The sequence below is a fragment of the Manis pentadactyla genome, chromosome 12 (genome assembly GCF_030020395.1).
Source record: "Manis pentadactyla isolate mManPen7 chromosome 12, mManPen7.hap1, whole genome shotgun sequence".
NCBI classification, from domain to species: Eukaryota; Metazoa; Chordata; class Mammalia; order Pholidota; family Manidae; genus Manis; species Manis pentadactyla.
The window spans coordinates 42,494,720-42,510,234 of NC_080030.1; the positions used below are offsets into that span (position 1 = coordinate 42,494,720).

Consider the following 15,515-nt stretch of genomic DNA (forward strand, 5'->3'; position numbering starts at 1 on the left):
GGTCCTTCTGTTTCAGTACATTATTTCATGCCACTCCCTTCTGGCCTGTAGCTTCTGCTGAGAAGTCTGCTGATAACCTGATGGGGTTCCCCTTTTGTTAACTTTTTTCTCTCTCTGGCTACTTTCAATACTTTCTCCTTAATCTTTGCCATTTTAATTCTATGTCTTGGTGTTATCTTCCTAGGACTCCTTTTGTTAGGGGCTCTCTCTGCTTTCATGATTTGAATATCTTATTTCTTTCCCAAGATTGGGGAAATTTTCAACTATTGTTTCCACAGCAACTTTCTATCCCTCTGGCTCCCTTTTCTCCTTCTGGTACCCCTATTGTGTGAGTATTGTTCCTTTTGGTTACACAGCTTATTCTTTCATTCCTAGAGATGTTTTTCTGTTTCTCAGCTTGTGTTCCATCTCATCGTCTCTTCTACTTGCAGTAATATACCCTGCAACCCCTCCATTGCACATTTCTTTTCAGTTACTGTATTTTCAGCTCTTGTCTTTGTTGACGTCTTCCCTGAGATCTTTAATATACTTCTGCAGACCAGCGAGTGTATTTATGATTGTTACTTTGACATTTTTTTCAGGAATATTGGTGATCTCCATTTCATTTAGCCCTCTCTGGTGTCTTATCCTGTAGTTTTGTTTGGAACACATTTATCTGCCTCCTCATTTTGTCAGGGTTTCTGTATTTCTTCCTTTGTATTAGATGGATCTGCTATGCTTCCTGGTCTAGAAAGTAACGGCTTTATGCAGAAGGCATCTTGTGGTGCCTAGCAGCTCAGGACTCTTTCCTCTCCAATGCCTGGTTCTCCTCTGCTGTGGGGCCCCAGTTGTTTGTGGGCAGTGGGCAGGGTGGCCTCAATATACATTTTTAAAAATTTTTCAAGCCCTTAGCCAGGGCTTAAACTATAACCTCATTTATAAGTGACATAATTCAAGAACTGCTTTAGTAACATATATAATATACATTATAAGCTTATTATATAGACCTCATTTTTAATGTTCCCTTAACTGTTCCCCTTTGGAAAATAAAACCAAAGAGATTTTTCAGTACAATTCATTTTATTATTTCAGGGCAAGGAAACTTGCAGGCATATTTTCTATTTCAGTTAGAAATTTAATAGTCTTTAATATTTGGAAATCACCAAAAATGTGTAAAATATAAAAACTGAATTAACTCATCGGTAGTACTCCAACTTCAATGCACAAGAATCTTTTCTACCTAAAGCATTTTTCTTAACTGCAGACCAATCTAAAAATCTATTCATTTAAAACACATGTTAAAATAATACATTTCAATTTATTATGGATAGCACACATAGAATGTAAAAACAATTTCTTCAAATATCCTGTTTTATTCAGCTCAATTTTGTGTTTCCTATCATCCATTCCACAAGGTAAAATCAAAATCAAATAAGACAGGCAATTGAAGTAAAATAAAATTCAAAGAGAACAAAATTTAGAATTATATGAGTAACTTTTACTTTCTTGTGCTCAACTATCAGTTGTTTTTTTAAAATTAATATTTTTGTTTGTTTTCATGGAGCCACTATTTCTAGAGCCCTAAAATCAGATTATATAAAATTCCATGCTTCCTAGAATAGTAAACACCATGCAGCATAGTATTTTTTAAATGTTAACTTCAAAAGCAGACTTCACTTATATTTTGTTCTGTCCAATTAAAAATTAATGTTCATTAAAACCACTTGAAATCATGATTTTAACTTGAAATGTTAACTAAAATTCCAACATAAATGTAAATACTGTAGCTAGCTTAATCCATCTATCCCCATAACATGTAGTGGGAAAAAATGTTCAAAGAAAAATTAAGCATCCAGAGTGTATGAAAATGAGCATCAAGAAACCAAAAACTTCTCAGAGCTGATGCAGTGCAGCCAAGGGACTAAATGCACATGCTGCTTTTCTGGGAATGAAAAGTGCCTGTCAGATCTTCCTACACAACTTAAGGAAGGGTTCCTAAACCAAATCTAAGTGGACCATCAAACTGTAATATTCCATATTTCCCAGTGGTCAGCCAGCTGGGCTCAGAAGCTGTGAGCTGTTCACCCTGCCCAGGTTGCAGACCAACCTGAACCTCAGCTTTTAAAGTTCTTATACTGCACAGAGGTGCAGGATGGAAGCCATTCAAAGCCTGATGAAATGGAGTGGTAAATTCCCACTTTCTGTCACCTGTCAGCTTCCTGTAATTCAAATCACCCTTGAATAAAATTAAATGTGCCTTTTGTAGTTCAGCATATAAATCAGGAGCAACCTGAGACATTGCACAGAATTCATGAGGCAGAGTCCAAAATATATGATCATGGTAAACCCATCTGCCTGTTTTAATATAGTTTTCCCAGTCAATCCCACTCTTGGACATCCACTTATGATTAGCATGTTTTACTTGTTCAACTAACCAGTTAAAATCATGCATAGTAGTATCAGAAACAAACCATGGAATAGCTTTTCCATAAAAATGAATTTCAGTGGCCAATTTAGAGGACAACAAGAAGTCAGCTAACACTAAATCTGTAACAAGTTCAAAACCAGAATTATCCAGAACAATATCCACTCTAATAACAGATGTTTTTTCTCTTGTTTTCTTGCAATTGCTAAGCAATGACCAAAGATGTTCCACGTCATTCACTAAAATGAAAGGTTTTAGGTCTTCCAAGGAATTTAGTATATTGGTCTTCTGAGAACTGTTTTCCCCACCTGATATAGATAGATCACATTTATTTCCCCACAGTGAAATCTGAAAAAGAAGAAGTACAAAACATTCACTCTTCTTTTGAATAACCAACAAAAACTCTATTACCTAGGCTATGGGGAGAAAGGTTGCTAAAAACATTCATAAAATTCATTTCCACAAAACTCTTAATATACAATGTCCATCAAATCTATATTTTCTCTAATAATGCAAAGACTATGTTTCCAAGATTCTATATGAATACAGTCAAACAATGGAACTTTTAGTCGGTTTGTAATGAGCTTTAAGAACATTGACTTGAATGATTTTAAAGACCCATATTGTTTAATCATAATGAAAGGTTTTGCATCTTGCAGATGGCCAGACACTTTAAAAAGAGGCCACAAAGTTTACTTTATAATCTAGAGTCAAGAGAAAAAACAGAAATTCCATTTTTGATCCCAGGCCCCCCTACAGCTCAATTTCTTTTAATAGTTTTATAACCTTGGGCCAAGGCAATCTCTGTGGGACTTAGTTCTCTCACTTGTAAAGTAAATTGGGCAAAAAATAAATAAATTGGGCAAGGCAATGTCTGAAGACCCCTCCAACTCTACTTTATTATTCCATTTTAAACTGAAATAATACTCAAAGCTTCTTTTGTAGGAAATAGTTTGTAGCCGATTTTTTTTCTAAGCAATAACTAAAATTATGTTTAGGAGTACAAGCTCTGGAGTCAGACCTGGATTCAAATCTCAGCATTTCCCATTAATGACCATCGGTAAATTACAGGTGATCTCCAAGGCTCAGGTTCCACAATGGAAGAACAAGGTCCTATAAGCCCTTATCTCCCAGAATTGTCATGAGAATTAACTGACATGATGTGTGTAAGTAACTGAGCCTATGGCTGGCATACAGAAGTTCTCAATAAATAGTAGCTAAAAGGGACTATTCTTGTGTGATTCAAAATAAGGGGAAAATGCATGTTTGTTCCAAACCACAGTATTATCTTAAAAAGATAAATGAATGGATTTTCATCCATTATAAAGTGGAAGGCTTTAATAATGCAAGCATCTGAGTGATGGAGAAACACAATGCTGTAAAGACAATGTACAGGATGGTACTCCCCAGGTCAAGGTACCTGAGGTCAAGATCTCTGCAGGCGTCCTGCACCTTTCCTTCAGACCATGTTCCAGATTATAATTCTTTATTGATTTGTACCATTACTTGACTATCTACATTCCCTATAGGTTACAAGTTCTATGATAGCAAGGATTGGTCTAGTTTTTTTACCATCACATGCACGGCATCTAGAACAGTGTTTGACAGAACAGGCACTGAAATATTTGTGTGGACAGTGGTGGAGTTCTACAGCTTTTAAAAACAGATCAATACTGTCTGCAAACTAAAACACCTTCAGGCTTCCTGTAGGAAGTTAACCTGCTGGTCATCATGAGCACTAATGGGAGGTAACTCTAACCTTCTTGGGAGCAGAGGCGGTCTGAGGTAGTAGCTGGCTGAATCAGATGACAGAGAAGAGATTGGTATCCTTCACAATTTATTACACTTATGGGACAAAGAATATATTCAGAGAAAACTATTCCCTGAGAGAATGGGCTAGCTAGGGGTAAAGAGTAACATGCTGATTTTTTATTCTAAGCTAAACATAAAGAATAGTTCAGAAGGGGAAAAAAATAACTAGGTTTATTAGTTAACAATAGCCTGACAACTTTTCTTCCAAACTCAAAATAAGCTTCTCCCTCTTAATCATTCAGCTCACTCTGCTTGTCCTTAAAGCTTCATCAGGCCTTTGTCATTGTCCCACTGCCTGTCAGCACATTCCGTAGCCTCTACTTTCAAAGTATATCCAGAATCTGGTGACATTTAACATTGCTCATGCTACCAACTTTCTCTTACCTACATCATCTTAATAACACATCTCCCTGCTCCAGTCTGTTCTCAGAAGTAACCTGTGAAATAAGTCATTTAATGTTACTCCTCTGACCAAAACTCTCTAATAGGTTCCCATTTCCTTCTGAGTGAAATGCAAAGTTCTAACCTTTGCTTCAAGGCCTTCTGTGGCCCTTCAGTCCCCCCTACTCCTCTCCTCCTCATTCCAGCAGAATCCTCGACAGCTCCTCACACACCTGGGAGGCCCCCACCTCAGGACCTCTGTCCCCCACAAGAGAAACAAGACCACTCCTTCTTGTGCCCCAGGTCTCTCCCCAAGTCACCTTCCCAGCAGGCCCTAAAACACCCCCTGTTCCCATCTCCCAGCTCCCTTCCTGCTCTCATTTCTCTTCATAGCACTTTCTAACATCTCTTTCTAGAAAAGTGTCTAACTTTATCTGGGAAGTGAGAGCTGGGGACACTGCTGTGGAAAACTACACATTTTCAAATAATTCTGATTCTAATAATATATTTTAAAAGATGTTTTGAATGAGAATTAAAAACTAAACTTAACACAAGATAGACAGGAAATGTAATAAAACCATATTAAATAGGCCTTTGGCCACTCAAGTGTTTCCATCTGATGATAATAGCACATTCTGCATTCCAGACTCTGTGCTCAACACTTGCATGAATCTAGTTTAATTCTCACACCAAATTATGAGGTATACAAGACCATCGTCATTTAACAGATGTGGAAACTGATGCTCAGAGAAATTAAGTAACTTATCTCAGATTCTAACACAAATAAATGAGAGACAGAGCCAGCATTCAAGGCCAAGTCAGGCCGGGCAGATCTAATGACTGGGAAGCATTCACTCAACAATGGCAGAAGCTACAAAGCCAGATGACTCCTATATCACTAAAATCACCTCCAGTTGGAGGTGAACAGATTTCAAAATTCATTTTCACAGATTAAATGGGTTTTTTCATCTCTTCAATAACACTATTACTAAAATGATAAAAAATGATATTTTATAACTTAAATGACAATATATACACATGCTCTTGTCAAATGAGTACCAGTTTATTTTTTAACTATTTAAACAAATATGCTCAAGAAATTATTACATTTACCTGAATAAGTTTAAAAAACTCATTTTTCAGCTGGTTTTCATCTAGGGCTTCAATAGTTTTCATCAACTCTTGCAGGTGAGTGCATAAAGCAATGACAGATTCCTGTGACTCAAAGAAATTTTGGTTTTTTGATTCTTTAAATACATCAAAGTCATCAATTGGAGGACTAAAGAATGAGAGAAACGTAAGTGAAACATTTATGTAACTGTACCTTTTTTTTAACATTTGGATAACTGCAGTTCTTTAAAGGAAGGCAAATAGTAGCACCCAGTCTCAAAAATGTTATCCAGAACAGACACTCAGCATAACACAGATCAAGTTACACAAAAATAAATAATTTTAAAAATACACAAAATAAATCAAATTGATCAAATTACATAAAATAAATCCCCCAAATTCATTTTAATCAATTGCCAAAAGTTTGGTAATCAAATATTTTACCAGAAGTATTAGACTTTTAGTGACTATACCCATTAACTGTTTACCCAGTAGGATTTCAATGGCAAAAGGAGAAAACAGAAACAACTTTTCAAGAAAACTGCTTTAGTTTAACATTTTTCTGGGTGCTAAATGTGGTGGGGTTCCAAGTAACAAACATAGGTATAAACAGAGCATTTGAATATAATGTAGTAATCACTAATAAACTCAAACATACAGCATTATGGGAGCACAATGACCGCTTGAGATAAATCAGGCAATACTAATACAAATTTCATTACAATGGCAAGTGTTGATCATTTATGTACACATTTTTTTCCGGTAACTTTTACTCCTAAGGTGACTCTGACCAACAATGATATAGTATGTGCCATGGCTGTATCTCTATGATGTCCAATGAGATCAAACAATACTAATAGTGGCCTAAGAAAAACATAATGAAGAAGGCATAAATACTAACATAAGAGCTTTTATAGAATCAAATATAAAAGACCTTCAAATTATCTCATCTTCTAAATTAGCTACTTTTCCCATGGTTCATCTACCTTACGGTAAAAGCTTACTGAATATTGGGATTATTAAAAATAAAATAAAAACATACCAGAGTTTATACATCCAAATGATTGCTCCTTCCCATCAGTCAGTTACCGTGGGAAGCGACACCCTTATTGCAAGGATGCTGCCATTGCTCAGTGTATTTTTGGAATTCTTCCTTTGGCATTTTCTTCAGAACCTGTGGCACATCATTAAATATCCTGTCAATGATACATATCTTTATCCTCTGGAGTTAATTTATTTTTGGAAACAGCCAAAAGTCACTCAGAGCAATTTTGGTAGAATGAGGTGTGTAAATCAAATGGAATAAAATATTTTTGGCCAAAAATGAGGAGTGACTGAAAAATAATGAGATGAATTTCTTTTTCAGGCTTGTAAACTCACTGAAAGAAATTCTAAAGAATTAAAAGATGTTTTTAGCAATGGCAGCATTGTTGAAACAAATCGGGTCTTTCACGGTGACTTAAAAGATATAAATTATTTGGATGCATAGGTTCAAGCATAGGGATCAGCAAACTGTAGCTTGCAGACACAGTCTGGCCCACCTCCTGTTGTGTATGGTCTATAAGCTAGAATGGTTTTCTTACGTTTTTGAATGGCTAGAAAAAAATCAGAAAGATAATATTTTGTGACACATGAAATTCAAATTTCAGTGACCATAAATGAAGTTGTATTGAACACAGCCATCCTCATTCATTTACATACTATCTGTGGCAGCTCTGAACTGCAGTGGCAGTGCACAAGTATTTACTACCTGGCCCTTTACAGAAAAGTTTTCCAACACTTGCTCTAGTGTTTTATTAACAAATCATTCATTAGTTTAAAGTCACACCTCATAATAAGAATGAGCCTTATTTCTTGTATTAAGAGAATAAAACTCATACAACTATATAATATCTGATTTTAAAATGTTTGCTCTTTTAGAATCTACTACAGCTACATATGTGTATATATTAGACCCAGTGGTTCACTCCTAGGTATTACCCAACAGAAATACACATGTATGTTCACAAAACGTTGAGTTTGAATGTTTGTATGTTTCAGCATTCTTCATAATAACCCCAAACTGGAAAGTACTTACTCATCAACAGTAGGTAAACAGATTGATTTATTCATAAAATGCAATACTATACAGCAATGAAAATGAATGATTTACAATTATGTGCAATGATATGGATGAATCTCACCAACATACTGCTCAGTGAAAGAAGCCAGACACAAAACTACATGCCATAAAATTTCATTTAAATGAAGTTTAAAAACAGGCAAAACTAACACAGGTCAGGATAGTGGTTATCCTTGAGGGGTGGCGATGGCAGTGACTACGAGGGGACCAAAGGGGAGCTGGGGTCCTAGTTAAGTCCTGCCTCTTGATTTGGAGACAAGGGACACAAGTGTCTCCTGACAAAGACTGCTGAATGGTTAAGATATGTGCACTGTGCTGTATGTTACACTTCAATAAAAGCCTAAAAGCATCTTCTATTTTCCCCATACTTTTATTCTTCATTATCGAAGTATAGTTAATATATTAAATTTCACATGTGGTTAAAACTTTAAATCTTGATTTAGACTTGCAGATTATTCAACTATTTAACTCTAGTAAAAACCAAAATACACATCTTGACAAAATCGGAAGTACATTTCAGTATAAGAGACAAAATCAACATGAACATATATTAAAGCTAACGTGTGTTTTGGGAGCCTACGAAGTTAAGAAGACCCTTCTTTGGTCACTTGGGAACTGTCAGTGAGTCAGGATAGGAATTCCTTCTACAAGAAACCTACAAACTGGACATTTGAAAACCACATCAGTGCTAGTTGTGAACTGCAGGACAGTTCTTCCTTACACTGACCTAAAATCTGAGTTCTGATACAATACAATACAAAGCCCTAGCTGTTCAAATATATACCACAGAGATCAACATAAGAGAGCTCTACATAGACAGCTGACTAATATTGTCATTCCTGGAGCTTAAAGCTAAATTTTGCCTCTAACCCTTTTAACAAGTCATTCTGGACCAGTGGTTGTCAACCCATGCTGTGCAGAGTCTCCCTGATGCATGGAAAGAAAAACTGATGCCCAGGCTTCAGCACAAATTAAATCAGCAGTATTTATTTTACTATAGTAATTTCAAATCTGCACGCTTAAAAAACACCTTTTTCCCCAACTGATAAATGTGCAGGCAGGTGTGTAAACTTCAGCCCGAGATTTTTGAATTCTCTGAACTTGATCCACCTCTAAAATCAAACCCAGTAACAGCGCTGCTTTTACCTTCCTAACTTCTAAGCTCCACAAAACCTGTTCAGGGAGCCACCCAGTGTACCAACACTTCAGCAGCTTTGGTTAATGCCATAGATTTTTCCAAAATTAAGAAATTATCACCCAGAATTTCAGACTCCCCTGAATCCTTGAAAGACATCTCAATCAAGTGCCTGGAAAAGGGCAGTTTGATGAGGGCTCTAATTCGACTTACACAGACCAGGTGCAAACACTGGCTCTACTATTCACTAGGCATGTAACCCTGGGCAAGTTATTAACCACTCTGAGCCTCAGTTTCCTAACTGTAAAATGAAAACCATAATCATGCCTACACTTCATGGGCTTGCGAAGTATCTGGAACGTAGCTGGTATTCAATGTACGACAGCTCCTAGTATTGGCTGTAGTCTTTTGCTTGGGTGTCTTCTGTGTGCCAGGCAATGTGTGAGGTTTTTAACAGTGTATTTTGCTTTCAGAGCATAAGTTCTAAAATATATTTATTCAGCAAAAATGACAAATTGTGATTTAAAAAAATAGTTTATAAAGATTAAGACAGAAGAAGCTAATGAATAGGCTCGATTTTATGCATGTTTCCCAAAATACTTCTTTTACTTCACTATTATTACCTCTTTGTTTATACTGTGATTTTTCCTAGGAGAATTCTGATACAGAACTGATTCATAGAGCAGAACGAAATGTAATGTGGATCATGCTTTTAGCTCACAAATTACAAAAATACAGGTTTGCTAAGTAAACGTAAATCTTTGGTATCTGTTCTTAATCATAGCACAGGGTAATTTAAAACGATCAATCAACCAGCATTAATAATAGTAAAGTAAAAAATTATTTGTTTAACATTTAGTCTTTTTCTAAACTAGCCATTAAAAAAAAGATTAAGATAGTGCATAAAACAATGCAGTGATTCACTGGTCTGTTGAATCCTTACACAAAATTAATTGACATTATCATTTTTATAAACAAAATATATGCGTATTTTACACCATCTTGATTTTTTTATGTATTTTATATTAACATTTTTTGCTCAATAAATACACTTTGTTTTTCTTTAAAAGAATTTTCAATTAGTTCCTTCTTCAATATTCAATCTTATGTCTATTCTAGGCAACTGTATTATAATTGCCAAGAATCTATTATATCAGTAACATCTGCAGAAATGTCCAACAGTGCCATTAATCTGCTGAGCTGAATTCAGGCCTCCACTGGTTTTTATTTTTAAGCTTATCATTTTATAATTCAAAAAAAAGCTTAAGTTATCTAGACAGTTGTTATTTGATGGTTATATTCTTACCTCTGGATCATAGCTTCATGAATTCTACGATACATGTAGCATTCTACAAACAACCACGGTGAATAGAACCACCTCGGTTTCCCAGCATTTTCACTTAAAAGACTCTGTTGATATTCAAGGTACTGATTCCATATGTCAGTATCAATAAACTTCTCAACCAAGGGGACTATTGGTTTATCTGTTTGCAGTTCATTCCGTAATTTAGAAAGAAGAGAAATTGCTTTCTTTTCAGCTTCCATGCCTTTCTGCAGAAATATGAAAAAAAATGTAAATATCTATGGACAATCTATATATGTATGTATATTTAATTTATACTTTTAAACAACTAATGTATATGTAAGTTCTCTAGGGTAACACAGTTTTATGGACCTAAACTCAAGAAAGAAAAAATACTACATTCTGAAACTACATTTTACATCTTCTACAAATTATTATAAACATTTAAATTTAGAATTCTTAAGTTGAAAGTCAAAGAACACACACAGATCTCTTATCAACATTATCCTGCTTTTTTATTATACCTTTTTTCTTTAAATTTTATCTTATGAACTATAGCTCTTTATTTTCAGGTAGAATGACGATTATTACAGACGAAAAACTGCTTGTTTCTGTTACCTCTTTAACAAAAAAATTAAAGTTAAAACACAATTCTTACCTCTCCATGTTTCTCAAAAAATTCACTTTTATGTCGATGTAATGTATCAATAACCTTGGTTAAGATCTGTGGTATTCTGTCTTTAATTGTAAGATACGCAAATGATCTACAAAAGGGAGTCACATACATGGTATGTTATTTAGCAGCATTAACACTAGAAGACTGTTATCTTTCAGTTTCTGGACCACCTCTTCAAATTAAAATTCCTTTTCATTCAACTATTGTATCAGTAATATCTTACGTTCTATAAAGTAAAACAGCATTGTACAACTACTATATTAAGACACTGGAAACTGAAAACTTCTCTGGTGTGTTACAAAAGCTAAGCAGTCTTTGTGCCAGTAAACCCAGGTTCTCCCCTGGAGTCTAAGTTTAATCATTCTTTCCTATTCTATTCCTTTTCTTTCCCTGAATCAGAAACTAGTTTAACAATGTGATAGGAAAGAAAAAGGATTATCCTAATATTCAAACAGGTTTTGGTCCCAGTTCTATTACCTACTAAGTGACTCCAACTTAGAAAGATGAGTGAGGCAATGGATGTAAACTAAAAGACTCTAATATGAAGAACATAAAGAAAGACATTTATAAACCTGCTTGTCTCTTTGCTCTCAGCCTATATTCTTGGCCAATTTTAATTCTTTTCAAAGGTTTTTCCTGCTGCCTTCTCTACTGCACAATGATTGACTCTTTCCATCCTATTCTGTCCTCAAACAAAATTAAGGCATGTTACTGTCTCACTCTCCCAAACCAAGAAATTAAAGATTTTCTAGAAATGTCAAAGAATGAAGAAAGCAGATGAGGAAAAACTTGAGTATCCCTGCATAAAAATATTAAAGATAATTTTGCATTTTAAGCATACAAGAACCAAGATTACAGATTATCCGTTTATATATTATTAGCTTTTTAAAGAAATGCATAAGAAAAAACAGACTTTAGTAAGTGATGAAATTCTGAGCAATTTTTAAATAGCACAGAATTTAGCTGATTAGCTCATTTATATCTTCAGATCACCAGAGACGAAGTATTTAAAACAAAGTTGATACAATAATTTTTGAAAATACATGAGGCCAAAATCACCTACTCTAAGTTTAATTTTGGATCATCACATTTCTAAACACCCAAGGTACCTTACTGCAATTTTTTAAATACTGGGTTTTACTCTGAGTATTTCTTCAAGAGGCTTTCTCAAATGATAGCTGTAAAACATTAAGAAAAAAATTGCTTCCTGACTCTGGTGCTATGAGTATCCTAAACAGCGATTATGTTTAAATATGCATAATAACTACTCTGATCTGAACTTTTAAAAATCACTACTAATTCCTTGGAGGAAGAGAAGGAATGTTTATCAGTTGACATTGGAATTTTCCACGCCTTTTGAAAATGTTCAATATTCCAAGGTGAGTCCTTTGAGGTTTTACTTAAGAGCTAAGTATTACTATTTTTTCAGCTACTAAATTCCCTCAGAAACCTCCATCTCTGAGGGAAAGCCCTAGGTCAGGAATAGGGTGGAATAGGGTGGGGCCAGAGATGCCCCGGGAACAAAGTTTAAGGAGGTACACACTCCCTGCATTGACCTCCCAGGGACCATGACAGTGCCTGCTTAAATTTCGGGCCACTGATGTCTCTCTGGCTTTAATCTACTCCTAGTAAAGTCGATTTCTTCTAAGTGTCTTATGTCTTGCAATATTTTGAAGAACATCTCAAATGTAAATCTGGCCATTCAATTTATACAAATGGGTATTGTGTTTTTTTCAATTTTTTAAAATTTAAGCATGGTTAATAAACTGCATTATATTGGTTTCAAGCATACAACATAGTGATTCAACAGTTATACATTATGAAATCCTCACTCCAATCAGTGTAGTTACTATTTGTCAACACAGAAAGATGTTACAGGTATTATATATTTTTCACAGTCGTCCACGACTTTACCTAGAATATGTGACATGACCCCTAAAAAGCGAAAAGCTACAGACATTTTTTTTACAGTGGGATTATGAATTAATCTGATCAGCAATTGGAAGAAATACATTTCTTGACAGATCTGAGATTCCTAACTTCTACAAATTTTAACTCCCCCAAAGTGCTATTAAAGTAAAAAAATTTAAGTATGATTAAAGCCATGAGCTGCAACAACCTGAAAGGGGGTAAGTGGCATAAATTTTCAAGAAAAGTTTTGCGGAGAAAAAAAAAATAGGAAAACGAAAAAACACACTCACTTTACAAACAAGTTAAAACTGTTCTACACGAATAATACGCCTATTAAAACGCCTGAATGATCGCTGTACAGAGGACCGGCAACTGGAGAATTTCAGCCGGGTGCGCAGGCCGTTCCCACGGACTCGGGGAGACCACGAGAAACCGCAGGGAAGGGGCTGCAAAGCCAACCCGAGGCCGCCCGAGTCTGGAGCCCCGCGAGCAGCGCCCGGCGGAGGAAACTTCCCTCCCCGGGGCCGCCTCGCTCCCCGCGAGTGGGAGAAAGCGGCGCCGACGCCCCCGGGCAGCGGAGTCCCGCGGCGAGAACGGACTCGCGGCCGGCGCGGAAGCGGCACCCTCCGGCCGCCTCGCTCCCCCGGAGGCGACCCGCCACTTCCGAGCGAGGCTCGGCTTTCCGCCAAAGCGGGGAGAAGGGGGAGACTGAGCGAGGCACGCGACACGAACCCTACGTCCTGTCCGGAGAGGGACTCCGGAGGCGCCGCCATCACCTCCCGCGCGGTCGCCACCAGCGCTGGGGTGTCCCCCGCGCAGGAAGGAGGCGGTGCCGGCGCGAAGGAGGAGCTGAGAGACTGAGGGACGGGGCTAATAAAAAAATGCTTTTGAACAAAGAAACTTTATTTGGTGTCCGCATAAGAGACAAACAATGGCCGGCTGGAGGACGCAGAGATCTTCCGGGGACAAAGGCGGAGTCAGCTGAGGGCGGTGACAGAAGCGGAATAAGGAAGCGGGCGGTGGGCGGAAGCAGGCAGGGACCGGGAGGTTCCCAGGAACTCGGGAGCGGAACAGGTCGGGGCGGGCGGATCACGTGGTCGTGCAGTCACGTGGACCGCTGAGCCGGGAGTTCTGCGCGCCTGCGTGATTTCAGGCGCTGGGCGGGGCGCCGGCGCCGGAGTGAGGCTTCCTGCGTTCGGCTGGGTCCTGCTGCCGCTGGGCGAGCTCGTTCGCCAGGCCGGGAAACCGGAGCCTGCTTCCTCAGCGCTTCCCTCTTCTCTTCCGGCGGAAAGGTTAGTGCTCTGCCCTTCCCTGGCAGCCTGTCTGGCTCCGCACAGCAGTCCCCGCCTTTGCCCGGGGCCCCCTGAACCTCTCCGGTCACAGGTTGCACGGGTACCGCTATGGCAGTGGCCTCTTACGGTGATCTTTGGTCGGCTTAGCTGGGAGCAGAACAGCGCTCAGTCCATAAACACCTACTGAACCCTTTCTTGAGCCAGTGCATAGCGGTTACTGCAAAGATAATACAAATTATTTTGAATTTAAGGATTGGAAGGCATACTTTCAAAGATTAGCGCCTTTTTATCCATTGAATCATAACCTGATACCGTTTTCTTTTTTGGTATTATTATTCTTAAAAGGTAGGAAATGTGCCCAAGAACTGAGTAGCTGCCTTGTATTTCATTTTTAAAATATGAGTTGAATACCTACTGTGTGCTGGGCACTATGGCCACGGAAGACAGAGTATGAATAAAAGACAGATCTTTTTCTCCAGCTTACATTCTTAAGGGGAGATCTGCTATCCTTTCCTCTTCTTTTTTTGTCTTGTAGCATTGTTACTATTATATATTTTACTGGTTTACCACGTTTATTGTCTTTCACCCCTCAATGTGATGTAAGGTTCCAAAAGGGATTTTTATCTATTTTATTTTCACTTGTATTATCAGCAAGTAGGGCAATATCTTGAAAATAGTAGGAACTCAGTTCGTATTTGTGGTGTGAATTAAACAAACATATAAGGTATGCAAGTGATGTTAAGTGCAGTGGAGAAATCTGAAGTGGAGGGAGAGAGTGCTGGTTGTGCATTTTAAGTGAAGTGTTTAGGGAAGACTTCTCTGGGTAGGAGACATTTGAGCAAAGGTCTGAGGAAGATGAGGGAATGAGCCTTACAGATGCCTGGGAGAAGAGCATAAGGAACCGTAAGTCCCAAGATCCAGAGGCCAGAGGAACTGGAGCAAAATGAGCAAGATAAATGATAGAGTGGTGATAAAGGTCCAGAGGACGCAGAGCCGTGAGGTCCATTTTAAGGTCTTTGGCTTTGATTTCAAGTGAAATGTAGACCGTCTAATTTTGTGCAGAGGAAAAATGTGATCCGACTTCAGTTTCCAAAGGATAACTTTGGTTGATTTTTTTAGAAGATTCTGTAGGAGACAAAGAACAGAAGCTGAGAGACCAGTTAGGAGGCGGTTATAACAGTCCATGGGAAAGACAACAACTTGGGCCTGGGCGGTACTACTGTTTGGTGGTGAAAACTGATCTGAATAAAGCCACTGGGATTTGCTGACAGATTGGGTATGGGGCATGTTGAGAAGAATCCAGGTGGACTACAGGTTTTTAGCTTTAGCAGACATAAGGATGTAATTGCTATTTCGTGAATGGGGAAGA

General features: G+C 37.7%; 2 protein-coding genes across 9 annotated transcripts in view; one reads left to right on the forward strand and one right to left on the reverse strand.

The window, feature by feature from the left end:
* Nucleotides 1-1,277: 1,277 nt before the first annotated feature.
* ARMT1 (acidic residue methyltransferase 1) lies at nucleotides 1,278-13,709 on the reverse strand. Of its 4 annotated transcripts, XM_036910820.2 has the most exons (6): nucleotides 13,587-13,709; nucleotides 10,926-11,031; nucleotides 10,271-10,515; nucleotides 5,711-5,876; nucleotides 4,601-4,653; nucleotides 2,619-2,752 (listed from the first exon to the last, which is right to left on the reverse strand). In XM_036910820.2, the coding sequence occupies exons 1-5, from the start codon at nucleotides 13,625-13,627 to the stop codon at nucleotides 4,606-4,608; spliced, it is 606 nt and encodes a 201-aa protein (XP_036766715.1). In that variant the 5' UTR covers nucleotides 13,628-13,709; the 3' UTR covers nucleotides 2,619-2,752; nucleotides 4,601-4,605. The 4 variants fall into 4 exon arrangements, with proteins under 4 accessions (XP_036766712.1, XP_036766713.1, XP_036766715.1 ...); XM_036910817.2 differs by lacking the exon at nucleotides 4,601-4,653 and having other exon boundaries at nucleotides 1,278-2,752; nucleotides 13,587-13,708; XM_036910818.2 differs by lacking the exons at nucleotides 4,601-4,653; nucleotides 13,587-13,709 and adding an exon at nucleotides 13,145-13,281 and having other exon boundaries at nucleotides 1,278-2,752.
* A 284-nt stretch (nucleotides 13,710-13,993) lies between these two features.
* Nucleotides 13,994-15,515, forward strand: part of RMND1 (required for meiotic nuclear division 1 homolog) — a 36,720-nt gene continuing 35,198 nt past the window's right edge. For 4 of the 5 annotated variants that reach the window (XR_008992726.1, XM_057489101.1, XM_036910815.2 and 1 more), the window contains exon 1: nucleotides 13,995-14,146. The gene's annotated coding sequence lies outside the window, so the exon portion shown is untranslated. Of the gene's footprint in view, nucleotides 14,147-15,515 lie in introns of all 5 variants that reach the window. The other variant, XM_057489100.1, reaches the window with a different exon arrangement.

Coding starts and splice junctions, on each gene's coding strand:
- ARMT1 (XM_036910817.2), bottom strand. CDS start 13,627: ATGGCGGCGCCTCCGGAGTCCCTCTCCGGACAGGACGTAGG. Junction 5,877..10,270: donor CATGAAGCTATGATCCAGAG/GTAAGAATATAA, acceptor CTCATTCTTTAG/TCCTCCAATTGATGACTTTG. Junction 2,753..5,710: donor AGTTTTTTAAACTTATTCAG/GTAAATGTAATA, acceptor CTTCTTTTTCAG/ATTTCACTGTGGGGAAATAA.